Below are 23,254 nucleotides of genomic sequence, written 5' to 3'. Positions count from 1 at the left end.
AGTGCATTTTCTGGAGCATCCACAAACCTGCAAAACTGCACAGTTGTTAAAACTTTAGAAATACTGGTAAGCGACAAGTTTAAAGTTATAACACCCACAAAGTTATAATGTTCTAAGTAGCATTACACAGGTTTCAGCGCTGGCATTGTCATGTTGGCATACTGTGGACATAGTGAGTGCTTGATAGATACCAAGGAATGACTGCTGTGAAACTAAAACAGGTGGAATCATTTTATAATAATTTATTGTTGGTCTGTCAGAGCATTATAATACAGAAGGTGGTTAGTGAAATACAGCTGCACCTTACCACAAATTCTACCCATGATGGCCCGGACCCTGTCCCAGTGCTTAGATTTATATGAGCAAAACTGCTGCTGCCCCATCTGTGGATTATTTTAATAAATTGCACTTAAAGAACAATTAATCAAGAACGAGAAAGAGACAGCAACTATTAATAAACTGCTGTCTATGCTGTATAATTGTTTTGATAAGTGAAACCATCAATACTTGAAACTGAACAATGTAATAAGCAGACATGTCTCCCCTATACAGAAGTAGCAGAAAGTGACAGATAGAGAGATTCAGGGTTCAATGGCAGCATTGTGAGTCTGTCTCTTGTGATAATGGTAAGTTAACCTAATTGTTTGGAAATGCCAACAGTACCCACTCAGAAAGCTTTTCCTACTGAGAGTGGTGTTTTTCATATGCCACTGTCCTTCATTCCTCATTTATAAACAGGTTTGGCACCCAATACTAACATATAAACTATGTACGGCCTCTGGGCAGTATATAGTGAAATTGTATGACCCTAGTACCCCCAATGCTCCATTGATAACGCTGACATCGGTATTGTCACTGCAGTTTGCTGTGCAGTCTAGCAATCCTCACCTTTGTGCATGGCTTGGACTATTCTCTAGGCAGGACACAGGGCCTGATTCAGATCCGCACGCAAATACTGATGCTTGCGCAGATTGAGCGATTGTTAGCCATTGTGGATGCGCGAAAGCCGTACTGCGCACTCGCAGCGATTCAATTGCGATTACACTCACATAGAGGATTCATTCACAAACTGAGTGACAGGTAGTCAACATTTTGGGGCGGTAACGGAGAAATTTAGGCAAACGCAGGCGTGTCGGAGCCATTTAAACTCTGTTCTATTGGAGTGCATAAATTAGCCATTGCGATCTCCTTTACAGCATGAGAGCTCTCAGGGTGTCAGGAGAGCCGCAGTGTTTGAGACAGGTCAGACTTAAGGCCCCCATACACGTGAGATTCAAAGTTGGTAAGATCAGTTGTACGATTTTCCTTGAAATTCTTCATAAGATGCGGTCAAATGGTGTACGATTAATCATTAAGATCATAGGATAAGATGCATAGAAGTGTATCACATCGTACATGATCAGTTGAGATCTCTCTGCAAAACCATCTGATCTGCGATCCAACTAGACGATGGCGGGGACGCGCATCGGGGTCGCAGAAGACTCAAAATACAACTATTTGCAAACGATTGGTCTGTCGAACCTGTAGAAACTGCCAAAATCATGTTAAAAATCGTCCCGTGTATGGCCAGCTTTACTCAGAAGCAGAGTAGCTGCCCGATATGGGTCGATGTTCCCGATGTTCATGCTGTTACAGGTAGTCAGACGAATATGAGAAGGCAGCAGTGGGCGTCCCTGCAAGCTATGGAGACATTAGCATATTTTCGCAATTGCGATCCATGAGAGATGGCAGCTGCTATGGCATTTGTGCGGATCTGAATCAGGTCCATAAAGTGTAGTTCCTACTGCAGCTTCCAAAGTGTAATGAGAAGGCAGCGGCCAGCAAAGAGAGACATGAGCTTCAGTGGATCACAGGGAATACCAGGGATGAGTAAGTATAATTATTTCACTGCCTACAAGTACTAAATAGTAAATGTTTAGTTGTAGGTGGTGGACTCCTTTAAGTGGCTACATGTAATTATATTGTGCCATGGAATATGTTACTCCCAGCATAGCACTGGGTGAGTAAACTATACTTCTGTCTATAGCAAAATTATATGAAGCAACGCAGACTTCTGACCGCTATGAAGAAATGCCTAGATATTTATATATGTAAACATGTATCTGCCTGCTGGCAATGCCAACCTAATAAATAGAGGCTTCTTATTTGTCTTCTTCCAAAGATTGGGATCACATGGGTGAGGTTACACACATTGTACATTCATCAGCTACAGGCCCCCTGTCTTCAATGGGAAGAAAAATGTCTCCTTGTTTACAGTGCTGCAATTGGTGTCTCAGTAGTTGGTAATTAATTATGCACAAAACTTAATTAGTAGGATATTGCTAATTAGCAATAAGAGAGTGTTCACTGGAGTTCTAGCTGTAGGAAAAAGAAAACAAAAACAATGTCAATGTTAGGATGTCCTTATAATATTTATGTAATTTGATTAAATTACAAGATGACATCTATTACTAACAACTAAATATAGGATAAAACTGAAAATATACATTCTTGGCTTCATTTATCATTTCACATGGGGAATAGTTACATGGCACAGGGGCATGGCCACGTCACAATCGGAAGTGCTTGGGCCACCACGAGCCTACTTATCCTTCCCTGGAACACCCCTTCAATGTCTTCCATACCTGTATAGGAAACGATTCTCAAAGAGGGGACAGAGCTCGGGGTTACCGTCAGCTGCAGACAACATTGTCCTCGAAAGCATTTAATTTACCTTTATTCATCATCTGACTATCTCTTTTGATTGCAATTCCACCTGTACCCTCTTCATACCCTCCTCAATGTCTTTATTTACCTTCTCTTCCTCTTCATTTCCTCTTGTCATCCCCCGCCTCTCCCTCTTTATCTCCCTTCCTTTTCCTCCTCAACCCTTTCTGCTCCCTTTCGGCTCTTCATCACCTCCTCTCCCTCTTTATTCCCCTCCTCTCCTTCTTCATGCTGTCCTCTTCCTATTCATCCCGTCCTCGCCATTTTCATTCCTCTTCTCTCATCTTTATTACCTCATCTTCACCCACTCTTCATCCCCCTCTGCTCCCTCTTTCATCTTTATTCCTCTCCACTTCCTCTTCATTGCCCTCCTCTCCCTGTAAATGTTTGCATTGGACCACATGTACCAGGCACTCATAGATTTGGGGGAGGAAGGGGGCGGCGATACACAGTGATGATGTCTCTGCCTCTCCATCTAAATGCTTGCACCAGAGGGCATGTTATGGCAGTTCCCAGGCACTGATAGGTTGGGGGGGCGAGCGATGCACAGTAATGCCACCTCTGCCTTCTCCCGCCAAATGCCTACACTACACCACATGTAGTGGCAGTTCCCAGGCACAGAAAGGTTGGAGAAGGGGGGGGGGGGGGGCGATGCACAGTGATGATGCAGTTCCCAGGCACTGATAAGTTGGGGGTGGGGGGGGGGGCATGTGCAATGATGGCATCTCTGCATTGCACATCCAGCCTTCGCATGATTTGATGCTGCCACATCACATGCAGTGACTACAGTTCTATCATTTTTACTGGAGAATGGAGGTGGGCCCAACCACATGTGGGTCCACAAGTAGAGGTATTGATGTGAGGCCCACCTGACTCATTTGCCCATGTGCACTCTGCATCCACGGTAGGTCCTAGTCCGTTTACAATTAATTTATACAAAATGAATCAGTGCAGACAGCTGTCACAAGATTATAAACATTTCTTACCACTACTAGAGAAACACTGCAGTCCTTCCAAGGATTCAATATAATTTCTACCTAACCACTCTTCATATGTTCTCTTCTCTTTCACAGGAACAATCATATAGGTAGAGTCCTTAAAAATCAGGTCTTTTTTATAATATGCTGAAGAGTCAAACATTTTAAATTCCGAGTTATTGTCACTTCCATAATAACTCTGTAAAGTAATATAACAAAGAATAAATCAGTGTCAGAAAATAACTGATTGATCTAACAAACTAAGGCCCTCATTCAGAGCCGTTCGCTATTTGCGTTCGTTCGTTCAAAAACAAGGGGTGGCTATGCAAATGATCCGTTCGCACATTGCAGTCTGTTCACACCTCTAAGTCTGAACGAGCGAGCAAAACATACGCTCGTTTATTTCTTAAAAACGCCCCCTGGCCGCTCGCACCATACGTCATGTCCGCTATTTATTAGATTAACAGAATACATCGAACAGGATATGAACTGCTCGCTATTCTTGTGGTTGGTTTTTTCAACCGCTATTTTGCGAGCAGTTCTGAGTTAAAAAAAACCAAGTGACGTGGTCATTGACGCTGCTATATTAATTATGCACACCCATAAAACGCCCGTTTTGACCTTTAAGCACGCCTGCGAACGGATCTCCACTCCCCATTTTCAAGCACCTTCCCCTGTTACCACCCACATACGCCTCATTCTGTCACTCAAAATAGTAGGCACTCGCTATATTGCGTACAAATGATTTTCGCCCGCACTGACTGGTTCGCGCATGCGTACTAAAAACCGTACGCATGCGCAGATGTGCGAACATCGCTCGGAACGAGCGTACTGCCGCTAGCGAGTGGCTCTGAATGAGGGCCTAAAGCTAGTCTCATACATTACAATCCAGATGTTTAAACTGATTGCCAACTGTGGGACATATGATTGTTCAGTCACCAGGCTAAAGGACTGAAGTTTTGAGTTATAAACTCGTTGATAAATTAGGCTGTGAATATGGAGCTACCCACAAATCCCCATCACTCCCTCCATCCACTGATGTCCTCACACCAGGGATGTGTGGTCAGGGGAGGCAGAGCCTCCACTGTCATACTCCCCTATCATACTCCCTGTCATGCTCCAAAGATTTGATATAAAAGCTGTGTTTTTATACATGTGTACCTCCCCAGCCATTGACCTCACCGCATGTCACTGCCTCACACGTGTTATTGGGAGTTACTAGCTGACTTAGGGGGTCATTCAGACCCACTCGCGAGCGGCAGTACGCTCGCAAGTGGGTTGATGTTCCCCACTGCGCATGCGCACGACGCATCGCTCCGGGTCTCGCACCAAAGGGGGCGTGCTGTCGATGTTGATTGACAGCACGCCCCCTTTGGTGGGCGTGCCGGGGACGTGCCTGCCAGACGGAGGCGTTCCCATGGGAACGCCTACCGTCTAAAGCCTGCCCCACTGACATCACTAGTGATGTCAGTGGGAGTGATTTTGGCTCTGATAGAGCCAAAATCACTCCAGGGCTTGTGGCAGGGAGACCCTACCGCAGGGTCTCCGTCGCAAGTCCGATGGTCGCGATGGTCAAGACCATCGCGACCATCTTTTTGGACGCTTGTATATGCTGTGGGTGGGGACCCACAGCTATACGAGCGTCCAGGAGGACGCTCTATTTTCATGGAGGAGGGCCCTGATTCAGAGCGAGCCGGACGCTCTGGTCAGAGTGTCCGGCTCTGAATCAGGCCCTTAGTTTTCCACCTTGTCTAATAACATCTGATCTCAGCAGGTTTGTCAGATCAGGGTGACACACAACTGTGAGCTTTATCAGTACAGAAACTGCCAAGGTGAATTTATGGCCTAATATTAATGTTATTTTGCTTCAGTAGCGGATGCCAACTAGATCAATGAAAAGATCAGTGACTAAGGACTCTATTTATTAACATTATTTTTACTAAAATAAAGTGAAAAAGGGTGGTTTGACACCCTTTTCACATTATTTTAGTTTCACCTACAGTTACAATAGGGCAATTGGAGTAGAATTCGTAAAATTCTAATCCAACCCCTAAGTTATTTTTAGTAAGCAGATCGCATTTCCCATAATTGTAATGGGAAATGTGATCTGCCTGGTAGTTACTAAAAATAAATTGTGAAAAAAATACCTAGGGAGGCCCTGTGATAATAACGCTACCTGGAGGTGGCGTTATCCAGGGTCTCCCCCGGTTACCGGACTCCTGCTCTGCTCTAAAAGGCAGAGGAGAGCTGGGAGCCGGCCCCAGTGATCTGCTATGTGGTCTAAACAGACCACAAGCTGATCACTACAAAAAAAAAATAATAAAGAAAAAAATCACTTACCTGACTCCATGGACTGGTGGTTGGGGCTCCGGTGATGTCTCCCCTCCAGTCAGCTGGTCTCCCATGCTGCACTGAGGCCCGGTCATCAGGTTATCGGGTCCCAGTACAGTATGGAAGACATCACCGGAGGCCCGGATCATGCAGGTAAGTGTAATTAAGGGAGGGGGGGTTTCCGCAATCGCGGGGGTGGGGTTTAGCAATGGGGCGGGACTTAGCGAGGGGGGGGAAGCAGCGGCTGCCGGTTAGTGCTTGCACTTTGTCACGGTATTTTTACTGAAAATTAAGTGACTAGTGTGCGGAGGGGATTCGCAGGGACAGAGCTTTATCGCAAGCTCTGTCCCTGCAAGGGATTTGCAGTAAATCCCTGTGATATTGCCTGAATTCGCAATGCGAAATTCAGTCGGTAATATCACACTACAATCTGCATTACCAATGCAGATTGTAGTAAATAGAGCCCTAATTATTAACATTATATTTACTAAAATAAAGTGAAAAAGGGTGTTTTCACACCCTTTTCACATTATTTTAGTTTCACCTACAGTTACTATTGGGCAATTGGAGTAGAATTCGTAAAATTCTACTCCAACCCCTAAGTATCACTTATTTTTAGTAATCAGATCGCATTTCCCATAATTGTAATGGGAAATGTGATCCGACCAGAGTTACTAAAAATAAATTGTAAAAAAATACCGGGGAAAGCCTTGTGATAATAACGCCACCTCCAGGTTCTCCCCCGGTTACCTGACTCCTGCCCTGCTCTAACAGGGAGAGCAGAGCCAGGAGTTGGCCCCAGTAATCAGCTGTGTGGTCTATACAGACCACAAGCTGATTCACTGTAAATAAAAAGTAAAAAAAAAATGTACTTACCTGACTCCAGGGACTGGTGGTCGGGGTTCCGGGTGATGTCCTCCCTCCGGTCAGCTGGTCTCCCATGCTGCACTGTGGCCCAGTCATCAGGTGATCGGGTTCCAGTGCAGTATGAGATATCACCCGACCGGAGGACATGGAAGACATCACCGGAGCCCGGATCATGCAGGTAAGTGTAATTAAGGGAGAGAGGGGGTCACGGGGGGGTCCGCGATCGCGGGGGCGGGGCTTAATGACAGGAGGGGAGGGGCTTAGCGCCAGGGCGAAGGGGGTAGCAGCGACGGTCGGTCGGCGCATGCGCGGAGCACTGGTCATGGTATATTTTTGCGAAAATACCGTGACTTGTGTGCGGAGAGGATTCGCAGGGACAGAACTTTCTCGCAAGCTCTGTCCCTGCAAGGGATTTGTAGTAAATCCCTGTGATATTGCCTGAATTCACAATGAGAATTCAGTCGGTAATATCACACTACAATCTGCAAAATATACACTCATACCTCCCAACTGTCCCGCTTCCAGCGGGACAGTCCCATTTTTCTGAGACTGTCCCGCCCACGGGCCGCAGTGTCCCGCGGTGGGGGGGAAGTTGGGTGTGCAGGAGAACAGATGGCATCTCTTCTCTTGTGTAGGGAGAGCCTGGGGGCTGCCCAGCGTCTCGGAGAGTGCTGGGCATGCCTCCAAAGTGACGAAAACGGGGGAAGCCGTGAGGCTCCGCCCCTTTTATGGAAACCACACCGCCTTTTCGGGCGCGCACACTGAAGTCGCACGACCTGTCCCTCCTTGCCACCTCTAAATGTTGGGAGGTATGTACACTGCATTAGAAGAATGTGTCTATTCAGTTAGTAGCATGGCGGCAGATTAATGATAATACTGGGTTGTTTCAGTAGAATATTTCTACACGCACTGAACCTACACAGCACTATTATTAGTCTGCTCAATCAGACATACTGTGCTACAATACAGTGTTTCTCTCTACCATATGACAGTGTCACATATTTGAAGACAGACTAATGGAGCATGCACAAGGTCAGATTTGTCAGATCTGTCAGACGAACGATTTGAACGATTTTACCAAAGATTTGAACGATTGAACGTTTTTTGACTGCATTAAAATGAATGGAATCGTGCAAGTCTGACTGCAAACACATCAGATGTCATATATCGTTATCTGACCATCGGGAACGCGCATCGTTCAAATCGTTCATCTGACAGATATGTCAGATATGTCAGATTTTCCTTCAGATATGAACAATTTTTTAAATCGTTATCGTTCAGATCTGAAGAAAAATCTGACCGTGTGTATGCACCATAAGACTAGAACCAGTAGGAAAGCCTTATTGGGAGTACTAAGTAGTCTTTGCGTTGCAGACAGGGAAAAAACGGAGCTTCCCAAACCAGCCCCTGAAGATAAGGAGGATGTGGGATAGATTTTTCCACCAAAAAAAGAAGAAATAAATATGGTATGTGCCATATAAACGTGTAGCAGTTAGCAGTTGGAGTAAGGAAACAAATGTTTTTTTCTGGATTTACTTTTTAATATGGTTTTATCCATATATTTTTGTGATTGTGCAACCTGTGTATAACCATTTATTAAATAAATACATTTTGTACTGAGAAGTAATCCTGAAGTTTACTATTATTATATTCTACATATCTCACCAATGCAATATGACAGAGATTCCCAAACTCAGGACCTCATTCAGAGTCGGTCGAAGCGGCCGCACGGTCGTACACCACCGATGTTTGCTATACTGCGCATGCGTAAAGTTCGCAATGCGCGTGCGCAAACTAGCCGCTACGATCAGAAATTTCTCTCTCCTTGAACACAGCCAGGTCGGTAGTTTGAGTGACAGATAGAGGCGTTTGTGGGTGGTAACGGGAAGGTGCTTGAAAACGGGGGAGTGGAGATCCGAACGCAGGCGTGCCTAATTATGCGAACTGCGTTTTATGGTAGTGCATACGGTTTATGGGAGTGCATAATTAACAAAGTAGCGTCATGGCACATGTGACACGGGAGGTTTTTACACTGACATGATTGTAGAGCTTAAGAGAGGGTATGGTCAACCTTAAGCTCTGCGACCAGTTCCGATGGTCTCGATTAATCCTTATATGCCCGGTAGATGACGTGCAATTCGTACGAGAAGGGGGCGTATTTTTTGGAATTCCGGCCACTTCCTCCCCTTGGTCGGCCAGCTACCGATCCGAACTTAGGGACGCAACTTGCGAGGGAATCATTTGCATATCCGGCCCCTTTTCCCGTACGACCGTGCGGCCGCTTCGACTGACTGAGAATGAGGTCCTCAGTTACCCATGACACCCTAACAATCCAGGTTTTAAGGATATCCAGGTGGCTTAATTAGTACTTCAGTCAATTTGATTTAACCAGCAGTGCTCAACCATGGATATTTCTAAAGACCAGTACACATTGGACGATGTGTGTACAGAGCAACCTCATCAGAAGGACCTGGCGGGGGTGCCGGTATCAGCAAGTGCATACACAATGGTGAACGACGGCGAAGGGGGGAACAGGGGCATGAAGCATGGCATCGTTAACAATATCCCCAGATTGAGCTTCATGTACAGATGACTAGGGATATTGTTAATGACCGCGCTCATCGTTTAGTGCATACACACTGTACGATTTTAACGATATATCAATCAAAGATGTCGTTATCGTTCATATCGTTCAAAATTATCGTCCAGTGTGTACGGGGCTTAAAATCTGAACTGTTGGGGTGCCTTGAGGACAGCGTTTGGGAACCTCTGCTATATTAGTAATTACATCATATGTTTTTTGCTTCACCACTAATTTAGAGAGGACACTATACAGTATACTTTTACCATTTGCATATTCTGGCGGATCCACATCTGATGAGGACCAGAATAGAATAAGAATATAAATCCTAAGGAAACCTTCACATACAGAGACATCAATATCAGAGCGATTGTGAATGACTAATGCTGATGCGGCTATTGGGCCTGATACAGAGATGGGCGCAATGTCTATGTTTATGCGGTTGAACGATTATCTGTGATCTGAGCATGCATGTGAGTCACACTGCCCACGTGTCCCAATTCATTACCGTTGTCGTAGTGAGGATTTATTCACAAAGTGATTGATAGGCATGGACCGTTTGTGGGCGGCAATAGGGGAGTGCGACTCAAACGCAGGCGTGTTGCGACAGTTTTCGGTGCACGTCACAGTTCCCGTGGTCACTCTGCACGACAATAGGGTTAGGTTAGGTCAGGAGGTTGATTATCAACTGATCTGCGAACGATGCTTCGTTTTTGTACGCAGTCAGTTGGATCTGCAAAGCCGCTGGTGGGTGTCTCAGTATAAATCCCGACTGCTGCAACATTTGCATATTGTCACACAGCAGCTGCATACAAATTTGTGGCTGGATTAGCGTCCATCTCTGATTCAGGCCCAATGTCCAGTGTTACATTTTTGGATGGTACTTAGTCACTTAGACACTAAGTCTACTGTTAGTGTCTGGCTGTTTAGTACATATGGAGCCTGTGGTTGCTATTGGCAGAGTATGCTAACGTGCTCAGTACAGTAAGTGCGCATATGGAAGTGAGGCCCCACAGCAGATTGGCTTAACTAGGGTGTTGGGTTATTAACCAGGTAGAGATACAAGTGGCTGTAGACACAGGTTTAGACAGGTACAGGTTAACTGGATGCTAGATGCAGTCGGGAGAGATTAGGTATGCTGGGTGTTGTAGTGTGCCAGGCGGTACTGACACAAACTCTTCAGCTAGGTAGTCATATGCTCCTCTATGTAAGATATGATGGCACAGTGTAACAGGGAGCCTGTGGAGGCCTTGTATGGCTCTGTAATGTTGGGAATTTTCAAGTCGCATCCTCGCATGCACGACATCACTAGAGAAAGATGGTGGAGCCATGCATCTCTGGAAGCGTATGTCAGAGGTCAGACCTCTGGAGAGAGCCACTCCGTGTCCTAGTGCCCGTCAGTTCTGGGGCCAGGAAAAGAGGCAGCGCAGTCTCCTCTGCATGTGGGGTGGAGCGATCAGGATTTGTGCCAGGCTGAGGGGCTCACAGCATGCCCCCCTCCCTAGCACGCAGTGCCACTTCGTGGCACTGCAAAATGTTTTTTTCTTTCCTAAGGGGGCTTGACCATGCAACTAGGCCACGCCCTGGACATAGGTGTAATTCCACCTGGTTTTTACTTTTTAAATTATTGCAGCTTTATGGGCTAACTAGCCAGAGATGCACCCATGCCTGCAAATGCAGGCAATTACATAAGCTCCCATAGATGGGTTGGAGTACTGTATAACAACAGCTACAGGCTAAGTATTACTTGATAAGCTAAACTTGAGGTATAGTAAGTGATGCTGTATCTCAAGTTGTCACTATGTAGTCTCTCTTTGCTGTGATAAGTGTACTCTCTTCTATATAGGGGAGATTTCACATAACGATTAAAAAGGGAATGAGGGAACCCCTTTCTAGATTTCCCTTAATGCACTGTATACATATGCCTTTGTCTGTTTCTTCATTGTTAGACCATTGGCTTTGGGAAACTCACTAAATAAACAAACATAGAACAAGAATTACCCTGCAGTCAGGGGCGGATTGGGATGGATAACCAGCACGGGACATTTCTGGAAGCAGCCCTAATGGGGGAAGGGTCTGTTGAGGGGGGTGGTTTGTCAAGAGGGAGGTGGTGGGATGCTCTGAGTTGGATGCAGTGGTGACTTTCTTTGCGTCTTTTGCTGCACTTGCGCATGCGGCATAATGCTAATGCTGCTATAGAGCCTTTCCCTGGTGTACATCCGTGCGTCTGACTGTGCAAGACTGTCCCGACCACATTTAATGTCTACAGATGCTGCAATCATGCTTTGTGCGATTTAGACTCCCCATTAGTCGCACTGTTGACATAAGTCAATTCATGTCTCTGTACACAACCACTATCAACAACATGCCTGTGTCACTCTAATAACACCCTCACTCACCTACATCTGCATCTGATTAGCCAACCCCCGTAACAACCCAGGTACAGTAAGCCAAATGCATTTTTAATACACTTCTTCATGCATATGCCAGAATCTGTACTGTAACTCTAGGCCTAATTCAGAGCCGGACGCTCTGAAAGAGCGCTCGCTCTGAATCAGGGCCTTTTTTTATTTTTTTTGTGCGGCCTCCTGGCCGCTCGCTTAGCTGTGGGTGACCACCCACAGCTATTGCGAGTGACCAGGTGATGGTCGCAATGGTCTCGATCATCACAACCATCGGGGCTTGCGAAGAGACTCTTGTGGTAGGGTCTCGTGGCCGCAAGCCCCAGTGGACTTCCTGCTCTAATAGAGCAGGAAGTCCACCTACTGACATCATGAGTGATGTCAGTAGGGCCGCCCACAAACGGCAGGCGTTCCTTCGGGATTGCTTCCGTCTGTGTAGCCACCCCCCCTCCTCGCCTACAAAACGGAGGTTTTGATCCAGAAGTGTGTTGACATCCTGCCCCAGGCAGACAGGAATATGAGCCAAAGCCAGAAGGGGAGAATGTGGGAGGAGGTCGCCGTTGCTGTCAATAGGGTGGGTGATTATGTCCGTCTGGCCCGGGATGTAAAAAGGCGGTAAGTAAACACTTTCCCACCCTATAAACAAGCCCCATTGTAAACAAAAGGATAATGCTTCCAATTTCATTCCACAGATGGGGCGACTTCAAATATCGTCTCAAGCAAAAACTTGCCGACAGGGCTAGGCATGCAAGGGGGACAGGTGGGGGTCCCACCCCTGTGTCATTGGAGTTGACAGACTTAGAAGAGCTGGCACAGGGGTGTGTGCAGCCTGTGGAGGTGTTTGGCGTGTCCAACATGGATACGGACATGCCAGACTTTGCGGCTCCTCATGTTGGCCCAGGTAAGTCTTGTGATGTCACCAACTCTGAAATGCTATTGTGCCAATATGTAGATTCTAATGTGACTCTTTTCTCATTTTTCCAACAGAGACACAGGCGGATGAGTCTGCTCCAGAGGGGAGCCTTGGCCGCAGAATTTCTGCTGGCTCTGCAGGGGAGGAACCAGTACATCCGGCTGAGGAACCTGCAGAAGCCAGTCCAGGGCGTGCCCCCTCGCAGGCAGTGGGCCTCCTCACAGAACTCAATTTAAAATCGGATTTCCATACGGAGATTCTGCAGAGGATGGACGCCAGTCTGATACGGGTGGCTGAGGCCCTGGAGCAAAATGCTGCGGCCAACGTGACCATTGGTCAGGCCCTGGCGGAAAATACCAGGGCAAACATCCGCATCGCCGATGCCCTGGAGCAGCTCGTTCGCCAGCACATGATGGAGCCGACCTCCCTTCCTGCCGGAACATCAGGATCCTCCACCTCTGGCACAACATCAGCCAATCCTCCAAATGTGCCTAGCTCTGTGCCTAGTCCAGAGGCCACAACATCTGCCTCTGGACAGGCCAGCCCGATGGCATCCCGGACCCGGTCTGGCGCCCACCCTCCCCCATCCAAACGGGCGAAAAAACGGTGACAGCAATGGCGACTTTTCCCACACTCCTTCTGTGCTTGGCTCATATTCCTTTCTGGTCAAAACTTCCCTCTCCTTTCTTGTGAAATGTTTTTAATTTATTTTTGTACATTTATGTTAGCAGTTATTGATTATTTATTTTTGTGAAAAAGTATCTTTGCCAGAAAAAAAGGCAACAAAATATTATGCCAATTGGTTTGTGTTTAAACAATAAATTTATGATAAAAATCTGACATTGTATTGTGACATTATTGTACAAATGGGTTACTTTTAATCCTGGCAAAAACTGACCAAAAAACCAATTTCATTTTTTTTAAAAAAAGGCCTCTTGAAGGAACGTTTAAAAATTCACCTAACGATGCAAATTCCACAGTAAAAAAAAAAAGGGGAGCTAATTAAAACATGATGACATTATTGTCACAATAGGCCATAAACAACAAATTGAGGCCAAAATAAAACCCAAAAAATGTACGCAAATTGATTGTGTAATCCTGACATTAGCAGGTATGATTTCCACCTGCGTACGGTTTTGTGCTATCCCAATAAACTGCTTTCCAAACACATACCAAGCCGGTTTTCAATACAACACTAATTGCTTTTGTGACCACCCGCGATTAATCGCTGCAACATCGTGGAGTCCCGGGACGGAGGAGAAGGCCATCGCCAATGTGGTCGAGTAATCCAGACCCTAAGCTGTGCGAGCATTTTGAAGGGAAAGAGGATGTTCCAGTGACGTATGAGACGGTCCGAACACATTTGACTTTCGCATCTGCTAATGTATGTACGCCCCAAAAACGCCTCACCACGCCTGCGTTTTTCCATCTCCACCCCCGTGAACACCCAAAAATGCCCTGTTCTGTCAATCACATTTGACATGTCACTTCCTGTACGCTATTTTAGGAATGAGAGAAAAAAAGCTCGCACTCTGCCGTACGCACATGCGCAGTGTAACACCGACGCATGCGCGGTTAGTCAACATCGGAACGCAACGAGCGTACTGTTGTTAACGTGCGGCTCTGAATGAGGGCCTAAATCCCCAGCCAGGTAACAAGGTCAAAAGTAGCAGTGCGGCCGGTCTGCATCCCATCCGAACAATAACTGTTCTGTATGGGAATGCGGATGCGAACGGTGTAGTGCCCACAAGGGAGGCAGCAATGCATTGTCCTTGGACAAGAGCGGAGCTAAATTCCATAATGAATGATTTCTCCGATCCTAAAAAGGAATTAGCCAAATGCCGAAGATATTTGAAAAATTTGGGCAGTTCTCACGAGCCAACCAATAAAGATTGGCGAGTGGTATTAAGGGCTTATCTTCCATGCAATACCGACGTGACAAAATTTATCACAGATTGTGTATTGGATGGAGATGTTCCCTTAACGGACGAAGTTAACCAAGGTAACATTTCCCGTATTATAACTCAATTGGTTGTATCTTTTCCAGCAGTAGTTAACTGGAGCAAAATTTTCACCATAAAACAAAAGAGAGTGTATCTGCAGAGGATTATTGTAACCGAGCTCTGCAGGCTATCACCCAGTACACTGGGTTAGAGGATATTACAGATAGCACTTATCACAGGGGAATGATTGTCACTGTACTTATGGATGGTCTAAAATAGAACCTAAAGACCCGAGTTTAGACCTCACAACCTGGCTGGAGGGGAGTCACTGTAGACACCCTCATAGAATCCGCTATTGAACATGATAAGAACATCTCTAAAAAGAGAGAGACCTAGAGTGAGAAACTAATGGTTGTTAGTATTCAAGCTCTAGAAGGAATGAATGTAACATCACAGCCAGCAGACACACCTACATGTCCTCACCAATCCTACACCATCGCAAACACAGCCCTACTCCACTTATCACACTCAACCGCAACACCCATACTATCCACAACCACCATATTTCCTTCAATATCCTTACCCACACCCACCATCTTTCCGTCTGCTCAATCCACGCAGCAATCCTTTCATCCACCCCACTCATGAAGGTGCTTTAACTGCAAACAACTGGAACATGTAAGTAGGAACTGTAAGATGAAGAGGGTAGGGCCCCCTAACCAGGGAGCACCTGGATATCCCCATACGGGATATACACAGAGTACAGGAAGCCCACAACAGTCACCAGCTCCAATTGTGGCCGTAAATGCTGTATTGGAGAGTGCGAGTCAACGCTAGGGGTCAGGTCATACCTGTAGTCTACAGAAAGTGAGATTAACGGGAAGTACTAGGGAAGAACCGGTAATGATGGTTGATGTAGCTGGTACTAAATATCCCTTTCTTGTACACACAGCGGCGACCAGGTCAGTGATAAAATCTCCCATTAACTTACAGGTAACCAGCGAGACAGTACCAGCAATGGGTGTAATGGGTAAAGTGCAACATTATCCTTTAACAAAATCCACATAGGTCACTATCGGGCCATTGCATACCAGGCATTCTATTCTCCTGGCAGCAGCGGCTCCTACTAACCTACTGGGAAGGGATTTGTTATACCCTGATGGTGTATTTCTGGATATCCCAGAGAGAGTTGCGCACGAGGTGAGGGATATGTTGGACACTCCCCAAAGGATAATGTATCACTCTAGTGGTTTAAGTAAAAATCCATCTCAGGAAGATCAAATGTTATCCCAAATTCCAGATTCACTTAGGACCAAGGATGGACAGGACACTGGATTAATGGCAAACGTAAGTCCCGTAATGGTAAATCTAAAAAGCGGTAGGCAAGCTCCAAAAACTCCCCAGTACCCATTAAAACAGGAGGTAGAATTAGGGGTTTATCCAATAATTGAGCGATTGTTACAGCAGGGAATTTTAGTTCGTACAGCTAGTGTAGCCAACAGTTCCATCTTTCCTGTAAAGAAGAGTGGTGGGAGGGGTTATAGGCTGGTACAAGACCTTAGAGGGGTTAATAAGATGGTAGAGAGTCAATTTCCCGTAGTGCCAAATCCAGCTGTCATTCTTATGCAGATCCCACCCAATGCAACCCATTTCACTATCATTGACCTCTGTTCTGTTTTCTTCTCTGTGCCTCTTCATCCTGACTGTCAGTACCTATTCGCCTTTACATACAGGGGTGTACAATACACATGGACACGATTGCCCCAGGGTTTCATAGACAGCCCCAGTATCTTCTCCCAGGCCTTTACAATCTTTTCAACCTGCCAATGGATCTGTTCTAATACAATATGTGGAAGATTTATTGTTATGTTCTGATTCGTTTATGTCATGTTTAAATGATACTAAACTTTTGTTGCTTCATCTCTTGCAAACAGGACACAAGGTTGCTAAGGACAAACTACAGCCATGCCAGTCCAGGGTTAAATATTTGGGACACTGCCTAACTCAGGGGTTACGACATCTCACAGACGACAGAATCCAGGTCATACAGAACATGACACTGCCGCAGAATGAACAGCAAATTTGTACCTTCTTGGGAATGTGTGGATACTGCAGAATGTGGATCCCAGGTTTTTCTATTTTGGCCTTGCCATTACAGGACTTAGTCTCTTCCTCACAGCCGGATCGTGTCATGCACACAGAGGAATCAGAGCAGGCTTTCCTTAATCTTAAGGATAGTCTGACAAGAGCACCTGCACTGGGAATACCTGATTATGAAAAACATTTTGATTTGTATTGTACGGAAGCTGATGGTTGTGCAGCAGGTGTCCTCACACAAAAACATGGTGATGCCAGTAGGCCCGTAGCATACTACAGTGCACAATTGGACACTGTGGCAAGATCACTCCCAACATGCATAAGAAGTGTAGCAGAAACTGCTCTATTGGTCAGTAAGAGTGAGGATGTGGTACTAGGCCATGATATGATTGTCTATACCCCCCATGCTGTATCTGCTTTGCTAAACTACGCCCAAACCAGACATGTCTCCTCAGCTAGGTTCACAAAATGGGAGCTAGCCTTAATAGCAACCGCAAACATCACCATCAAAAGGTGCAGTACGTTAAACCCAGCTACGTATTTACCATATGTGCAACATGATGCACAAAGGGTGGAGAGAGGTGAGCCGCTGGCAGCAGGTGACTTCTGCAGGTATATTGATGCACATGATTGTATGGAATATCTGAATCAAACCTTTACTGCAAGACCTGACATACGGGATACACCTTTAGAGAATGTAGATGTGACATTTTACATGGATGGGAGTTGTCATAGACAAACTGACACTGGAGAGTTATGTACAGGTTATGCTGTTGTAAATGACGAAGACATCATAGAAGCCGAACCTTTAGGACCACCACACTCGGCCCAAGTGGCGGAACTGGTGGCACTAAAGAGAGCGTGTGAATTAGCGGAAGGTAAATCTGCTAATATCTACACTGACTCTAGGTACCCCTTCGGGGTACTACACGATTTCAGTGTCTTATGGCATCTGAGAAAATTTATGACAGTAGCAGGCACACCAATTGCACATCCAAACATATAAAAGGACTATTAACAGCAATCCAATTGCCTAAGGCAGTGTAAGTGTAAAGCCCATACATGTGAGGATGATCCGGTGTCACTGGACAACAACAGGGCAGACAAAGCTGCAAAATGGGTAGCAGGGTTAAAAATTAATGTACCAACTGAACAAATTATGTCTTTCCAAACAATTGATATGTTGACATTAATTGAGATGCAAAATTTGTGTTCAATTCAGGAAAAGTCCATTTGGAAGTCCAAGGGATGTGGGCAAGAGTCCTCTGAGCTCTGGAGGGACGGACAAGGTAAGCCAGTAGCCCCCAAGGCATATTACCCCAGCCTGGCTGAGGCAGCGCACGGTCTGACTCATTTGGGAAAGCAAGGTATATGTCTCAAGCGGAAAAGAGAGCAATGTCCTGTCTGACCTGCTTGAGGAAAAACATTGGGAAAACAATCCCTACCAAACCATCCCACATTCCTCCGACTGATGGACCTTTCCAGGTAATACAAATGGATTTCATCCAATTACCACCCTGCAGGAATCTCAAGTATGTAATAGTGTGCACTGATGTGTTTCCAATTGGGTTGAGGTATACAGAGCTGCCACTAATACTGCTGCATTTACTGCCAAGAAAATTGTTCAGGAGTTTGAGTGCAGACACGGTATCCCTAAAATTATCGAGAGTGATAGGGGTACTCATTTCACAGGTGATGTTTTTCAAAATATGTGTAAGCTGATGGGTATTAATAGTCGACTTCACACCCCCTACCAACCGCAAGCCAGTGCCAAGGTGGAGAGGATGAACTGAACTATTAAAAACAAACTAAGTAAAATTATGGCAGAGACTGGACTAGGATGGCCAGAAGCATTACCGTTGGTCCAACATAGCATAAGGATCACTCCTAGACCCCCTCTAAATCTGTCCCCCATTGAAATACTGTTTGGTAGATAACCTAACTTGATTATAAGTCCGCAGGAAGATCTGAAAGGTAACAACGAGGTAACTGTAAGGTATCTTATAACAATGAGTAAACAGTTAAAACAGCAACAGCAGAAACTGAAATTGTTGTCCCATGATATGCCTAAAACAAACTGTCATGATGTTGAACCTGGAGAATGTCATGATCAGAAATTTCTTGCATTCAGGTTGTTTGACTGATCATTGGGAAGGTCCGTATCAGGTGTTGCTGACGAGTACCACATCTTTGAAGGTGGCCGAGAGAGATACCTGGGTCCATTCCACTCACTGCAAGAAGGTCAACCAACTGGTGGAGAAACAAGGCGGAGACGAGGCTGATAACGTGGACCTGTCGATCGCGAGCTTATTCCGGGAGGGTTAAAAGGTTGCAGTGAGATGTCTAAGCTAAAGAAATTTGCCGATCCTTGCTACGGCAATGGACTGGTCTGCTGTGTTCATTTTTATATTCTCTTCCAGAATTTCCATCATCCTGATTTGTTCGGGGATTTCTGGTTTCTGTGACGGGGGACCGATAGAGGAGATGGGAGCTGATGGCAGCATTGATGGAGTAGAATCGAAAGGAGGAGTGCTATGCCAATCAGGGGAGTATCTGACCAATGTTAGTACTGTAATTGTTAAGAGATCTGCTATTTTGGATACTCGGGGACAGTGTGAAGGCCTTTTGTCTGAGGATTATTGTATGTGTGAGTTCTGTGGGTCCGTAATTGATGAGAGATGGATCCAACAGTGTCAACCCAAGTATAATCAGTATTGGGGTGGGTATCCTTTAGAGGATTATCACACCATGGTGGGCAAAATTTTGAACCAAACCGACTGTTGGGTGTGCTCTCATGTGCCCCAAGGACAACATAATGTAGGATTAGTGCCCTTTCCGTTAAATATCTCTCAAATTCTAGAATTACAAAAAGGGAAGACACTGGATGAAAAATTTCTTAATACCAAACCACCCCATTTTAAACTCCACCAGTACCAAGTAGATAAATCACTTTTATGTTTAAACATCACCAAATCCAATGACCCAGGAAGTTGGGAGGTGACTGGAAATAATCAGATGATGACCTTCTCACAAAAAGCTGACCGTGAGCCTATGAATTATGAACTGTTACGCAAAATTAGGTCAGGTGGAAGACACTTCCGGTATAAATATACACTGAGTTCCACCAAAGAAATGGTTGGTAGAATACCAGAAGGGTACTGTGCTAATGCTAAACAACCAGAAACATGCATTTGCCAGATGGGAGAACCTGAGATAGGATTATTTGTGAGGGAAATGTGTCTAATGATCATGATGCATACTATTCCTTATGTTCTCCCCGATGATGTATATTTTATATGTGGAAGGAAAGCGTATAAGTGGCTCTCTCTGAGCTCCGAAGGTTCGTGTTACCTAGGAAGAGTAGTCCCAGAGGTTATGACCCTAACACATGATGAAATGCTTGGTATTCATAAAAACACACCATCACCATATCTTCACACACAGTGTGAACACAGAGGCAAAAGAAATATGATACCTGGTGATGTGCATAAAGCCACACAGTTAATTAGTGAGACAACTGGCTTTCAAGTTTTGGTAGCACTGGATCCCACCAGGATCGCTCAGGGTACACAAAATTTTAGATATATCCAAGATCTTGCTAAATTAATAGATAATATCACTGAGATGTATGATGACACATTCAGGTATACAGGTAGGGAGTTGCAAGCATACAAGAAAGAATTGGTGCAACACAGACTAGTGTTAAATGATTTAACAGCTGTCACTGGAGGGTATTGAGTAACTTTGGCCACCCAATTTGGAGTGAAGTGTTGCACTTACGTCACAAATTATACCAGCGACCCCAAAGAGGTGATAGACCGGAAGATGGATGAAATTCTGCAGCTAAAATGGGAATTTCGAAAGTACAAAAATGCTTCAGTGACTGAAGTAGAGGAGAAGGTAGAGGAATGGGTTTCATGGTTGAACCCAGTGAAATGGTTCTCAAGTCTAGGAGAGTGGGTCCAGGAAATGATTGCGAACATAGGTAAACTCCTGATCCTCATACTGGTTGTCATCATAGTAATTGGCCTATGTGTCAGGTGTGTTCCTACTGTGTTGAAATGTGGAAAATGTAAAGATAAGGTAAACCAGAAGAATGAAATTATGATGGTGGTCAGTAGTAACAATATGAATACTAAGGTAAATGTAGAACTGCATTACAACCCTGAACTAGAAGGTACCATCGTATAATGTATAATATTTAGTCATGCATAAAATGTGTTATTAAAAATGTTATGTTAAAACATCTTAAATAATGTAAGTCCCTATTCCCCCTCAAGACTTCCTTTATAGGATTGGTGCATCCCCACATCTTTCCCATGATCTCCCAAGATCCGCGGTGTGCGTCAAAGGGTAGTTTTATGTCCCCTCCTAGAGACACATTATTGATGGATTAAGAACCACCTTGTGCCATCCCATAATATAACATTAAATAATATGTCATAATGTAAGCCTAAAATTAATTTAAAAAAATCAGAGTACAATAGCATGTTGTTTGCTATCAAAGGCTGAACTGTCAAAGCCGGGTAATTGGCTGAGACAGGATCGGTTTAAAATTAGATCTGCGCGACACCATTTTGTGAATGGCAATGAGACGCCATTTTGCGACTGGCCGCCCAGCGCCATTTTAGTGAAACTCGCCATTATAAGTACATACAGCGATGCTATTATTTAGCGTTGTGCGATTCCCACGCAATAGAAAGAAGTTAAAAGTCCTCACCATGTAAATACAGTCACTAAAACATATAAAATAATTATCCCTTTAAAACACGCACCATAATGTACTCCACAAAACATGTAGTTGCACAATGCTAACTAGCGTCTTTTCCTAATTCCCCAATACTTACACACTGCACACTTACATAAAAGGTTCCCTAGTATTAAAGTGTAATATTCACGGTTTATTCAGTGATTATTAATGTTGTGTAATAAAGGTTATTTGATATCTAAGGTTTGGTACATGGTAAGCAGACCGTATTTGGTGTTGGACTGATCCACTGTGTCTCCACAGATTTCCGGTATCATCGGTGAGAAGATCGGAACATGCGCCTGCAAACTATGGACTATAGAGAGTTAAAACATTAAAATGTACTCTGTAATGTTAGCAGCTTAGATTAGCATGCAGCGGGAAAGAGGACACAAAGGGTGGTTGGAGGCTGTTTGTGTCCATTTGAAATTGTCCAATGAACTATCCTGTAACAGAAACACCTTTAAGAAGAACCAATGGAATCATGCCAAACTTGCCTATTGAATTGTCTATCCCTGAAAGAGTATATATGTGCGTTCTCTGGGCCTGATTCAGAGCCGGACGCTCTGACCAGAGCGCTCGCTCTGAATCAAGGCCCTCCTACCTAAAAATGGAGCGGCCTCTTAGACGCTCGCATAGCTGTGGGTTACCACCCACAGCTTATGCGAGCGTCCATGATGATGGCCGCGATGGTCATGACCATCGCGACCATCGGGCTTGCGACGAGACCCTGCGGTAGGGTCTCGTGGCCGCAAGCCCTGGAGTGATTTTGGCTCTATCAGAGCCAAAATCACTCCCACTGACATCACTAGTGATGTCAGTGGGGCCGGACCCAGACGGTAGGCGTTCCCATGGGAACGTCTCTGTCTGGAAGCCACGCCCCCATCACGCCCACCAAAGGGGGCGTGCTGTCAGTCACCATCAACAGCACGCCCCCTTTGGTGCGAGACCCCAAGCGACGGCTACCCCGTCGCTCGCCGGGTCTCGCGCATGCGCACGACGGAGCTACCTCCGGCTACCCCGTCGCTCGCCGGGTCTCGCGCATGCGCACGACGGAGCTACCTCCGTCGTGTGCATGCGCATTAGGGCACCAATCGACCCGCTTGCGAGCGTCCTGCGCTCTGACCCCAATCGAGAGTCTTCTTGCTGTGCTGTTGACGGAGGTTTCTAAAGCTGATGCCGGTATCTGAGCCCAGAGCGCGTGCGTATATAACAACTGTACCTTGGATCTGTATGATTTATTTGTGCTAATTGGCATTAGATCACAGCATGTAACCATCTGTTTTTATATTGAATAATAACTTTTTGTGCTTTGGAACCACATTCAGAGTCTGAAGGCATTTATTTACTGTGCAACTTATTACGCTAAATTGCAACAATTTTAGAAGGTATAGGCAGGATTTAGAAGGTATAGGTAGGATTGCATAGAGGTTAAAATTAGGTATCCATAATAGGAGCAAACAATAATTGAGCATTTGCTACTACACGCTGGAAAATGTCCAAAAATGGTTGTTCCAACTAGCAGGAGAATGAATCAACTGAACAATTTTAACAAAAGTAGAAAGACACTACCTACGTCTGTCACAGGAAACCCAAGCTCTTGGTCCCTGCTACCTCTGGAGCTCAGCACAGGAACACGACAGTTACCAGACACCTGCAGACTCCGGGACACCCGAACATTGATCCTAGC

The 23,254-nt window shown here is 45.3% G+C and overlaps 1 protein-coding gene across 1 annotated transcript in view; it reads right to left on the bottom strand.

The window, feature by feature from the left end:
- Positions 1–255: 255 nt before the first annotated feature.
- The window catches only part of MELTF (melanotransferrin), a 145,407-nt gene continuing 122,408 nt past the window's right edge, over positions 256–23,254 (bottom strand). The window contains exons 15-16 of the mRNA XM_088444768.1: positions 3,693–3,882; positions 256–2,358 (exon numbers count right to left, since the gene is read on the bottom strand). Coding sequence (XP_088300894.1) covers positions 2,291–2,358; positions 3,693–3,882 — 258 coding nt within the window. The 3' untranslated portion in view covers positions 256–2,290. The remainder of the gene's footprint in view (positions 2,359–3,692; positions 3,883–23,254) is intronic.

Source organism: Taudactylus pleione, unplaced genomic scaffold (genome assembly GCF_031769625.1).
Source record: "Taudactylus pleione unplaced genomic scaffold, aTauple2 ptg000372l, whole genome shotgun sequence".
Lineage (NCBI taxonomy): Eukaryota > Metazoa > Chordata > Amphibia > Anura > Myobatrachidae > Taudactylus > Taudactylus pleione.
This window is presented reverse-complemented; position numbering and strand designations above follow the sequence as displayed.